Below are 2,706 nucleotides of genomic sequence, written 5' to 3'. Positions count from 1 at the left end.
GATTGATCTCAGAGGAATTGCAGCAAGACAGCGCAGAGTGCCGCAGCTGCCAGCGCGTGTGCCGGGACCCCCAGTACCGCGGAGCTGCGCCACACTGGCACTGAGCATCTGACTGAGCCCAAAGCCCCAGGACTCGGTGACCCCACTGCAAGAAACATGCCCCGTTTCTCACAGGCAGAGCTTGGAGGCACCACCCAACCCACTGAGCAGAGAATGGGGGGGGCGGAAGACTGTGCGTGTCCCTGCTCACCACTCCACCACCACTGCTAGAGGATCAGGGAAGCAGAAGTAAAGTTATACAGGAGCCGAGCAAACCGAAAACAAAGTGCTTTGGGCAGGGAGCAGTTCTGTAGTGCAACCAGTGCTTTCATCTGCAAATGCACCTGGCATTTGCTCCTCCACTGGGGCACACACAATTGCACTTGCTAGAAATAGCCAGAAAGCCCGCTCTGGCTTCAGATGAGATCCCCCAACCCCAGCCACCCAACAGAGTCTTCGAGATGCTGCCGCATGGAGGCTTCAGAAAGGAGCAGGCTTCTGTACTGCCAGGCAGGGCAGGATTTCCTGGGCTGGATGCGGCTTTCCCCTCCTCGTGCACCCAAGGCTTCGGATCCCGTTGTGCTTCCCCCCTTCACACAGTGTCACCCTGTACCGGTGCTGAGGGGGATGAAGTCCTTGCCATGGGTGGCTGAGGGGCATCATCCACTGCTGCTTTTGAGGGGATCTTGTGCTCTCGGGGTGGGGTAGGAGGGGGGAAGGTGGGGCTCTGCAAGGCATCCGAGTACATCTCGTCCTGGATGCAGGGACGCTGCACAACCCTTTGCAACAGCGGCTTAAGCAAGCCTACAGTCAGCTGGTTCCCCTCGCTGGAGAAGGGCACTGGGTCCTCCTGGGAGTGAGGGAGATGCTGCAGGACCACAGTGAGGATGTCCGAGGCGGTGAGCTCAGCAGGGCACAGCGGCCACAGCGTGTCCAGATAAGGGTCCAACTCCCGGTGCTGGGCAAACTCTGCAAGCAGCGTGGTGAATATCTCCTTGTTAAGCAAGGGGCTGAGCTTGGAAAACTTCTCTGCCACCTCCACCACCCGCTGCCACCGCTTCAGACTGATGAGAAGGTGCAGAGCTTGCAGCACAGCCTTAGGCCTCTTGCTACAGAGCAGCAGTTCGAGCTCCATCTCATCATCTGCCTCGCTGCGCTTGTTCTTCCTGGCCAGTACTCCCAGCGCTCTCTTGTACAGTGGCACTCGGCCCTCTGGGCCCTCCTTGCTGCTGTACGCCCAAGAGATGCTAACGTACTGCTGGGTCAGCTCCACAAAACTGGGCAGCCACTTTGGTTTGAACCTCAGGAAGGAGGCACAGATGAGCTCAAAGAGCGGGACCACCCCATTCTGACCCACCTCCTCCTGCTGCAGCCCTCCCAGGACCTTCTTCCACACCTCTGGGGTGGCCCTGGCTACCAAGAGGCCGTCCCCGTTCTGCTGCAGCTGCAGGCAGCTCTTCGTGGCCTTCCAGGCGGCCTTGGGGAAGGAGGCAAAGACAGAGTTCAGGTAGGCCAAGTTGTCCTTGTCCATGTCAGAGTGCAGAACGCGGCTGACCTCCTGCTCCACCAGTTCCTCACAGTAGCTTTCCACCTCACTCTCTGGGGCACACACCACGCAGGTCTTGAGGAGCTCCAAGCTCATGTAGCTTTGCAGCTCCAGGTTCATTGTGCTCAACAGCTTGGCATAAGTGTCTTGGAGGCCTCGGGCTGGCTTCTGCTTCTGGTGGAGGCTGTGCTGCAGGATGGCAGTGAGGGCCACAGGAGCCTGGAACACACCACCTTTCTTCAGCTTTTCCACCGTCAGCTTGGAGCTGCTGAGGCTCCTCCTCTGGTAGTATCTGCAGGCCTCCTCAAACACCATCTCCACCAGGCATGGCTCAGGTCTGCTGCTGTTCTCAGGCTTGGAGAAGCTAAAGCTGTAGATGCCAGTTTGAGTGAGGAGCTGGATGCTGTCCTCCTCTCCCGGGGCCTCCAGGAAATGCATCTCTTTCGTGCTTAGGATTTTCTTTTCTACGAGCCTTCCACTGTTCTGGTCGATGAGGTACAGGGCCCCAGCCAGCATGCAGGCCAGGATGCTGCCAAAGGTCTTCAGCTGGACAGGACTTCCTTGGGCCAGGGGGCCCCCCTCCAGGTCAAAGATATGCCTCTGTGTCCCATCTGGCTCCACCATGTTCACAGCACCCTTCGTGCCCACCAGCAGCAGACCCCCACCGTTGGACACAGCGGAGGTGTGAATGTCCAGAGGTGCCAAGCCTGCAAGAAGACCCACAGAACCAAGCAGGAGCTTCCTGAAGTCTGACTCGCTGCTGGAGTGCAGTACCTTGCTGCGGATGAAGCCTGCAGAGGGGGCTGTGATGGTGAGCTTTGCCTTCTCGGGATGCCAGATGAGGAGGAATTTGGAAGTGGTGGCAAAGCTGGCAGCGGCAGGCACCAGGAAGATGTGCTGGGGGGATGCCAGGACCTGGTACTCAGGACTGTTGTGCAGGACTATCCTTACGGTGCCCAGCCGCACGCCTTGCTCCCCCACCTCCAGGGCCCGGGTGCAGATACAGAACCTGAAGGCACACTTGCTCATGGCCGAGTGAGCATCCAGGGGAGGTCTCTCCTCACACCACACCAGGCTGGCTCCCTGGCTGCACACAGAGACGATTCGTGCCCGGGCACCTT

At 59.1% G+C, this 2,706-nt stretch overlaps 1 protein-coding gene across 1 annotated transcript; it reads right to left on the bottom strand.

Moving 5' to 3' along the window:
- Positions 1–631: 631 nt before the first annotated feature.
- On the bottom strand, positions 632–2,703 carry HPS6 (Hermansky-Pudlak syndrome 6; the record flags this gene model as incomplete). Its single annotated transcript, XM_009708003.1, has 1 exon — positions 632–2,703. A coding segment is annotated over one exon (2,072 nt), but the record flags the coding sequence as incomplete, so codon positions are not given.
- Between the last annotated feature and the right edge of the window lie 3 nt (positions 2,704–2,706).

The sequence above is a fragment of the Cariama cristata genome, unplaced genomic scaffold, assembly GCF_000690535.1.
Source record: "Cariama cristata isolate BGI_N322 unplaced genomic scaffold, ASM69053v1 scaffold24239, whole genome shotgun sequence".
Lineage (NCBI taxonomy): Eukaryota > Metazoa > Chordata > Aves > Cariamiformes > Cariamidae > Cariama > Cariama cristata.
This window is presented reverse-complemented; position numbering and strand designations above follow the sequence as displayed.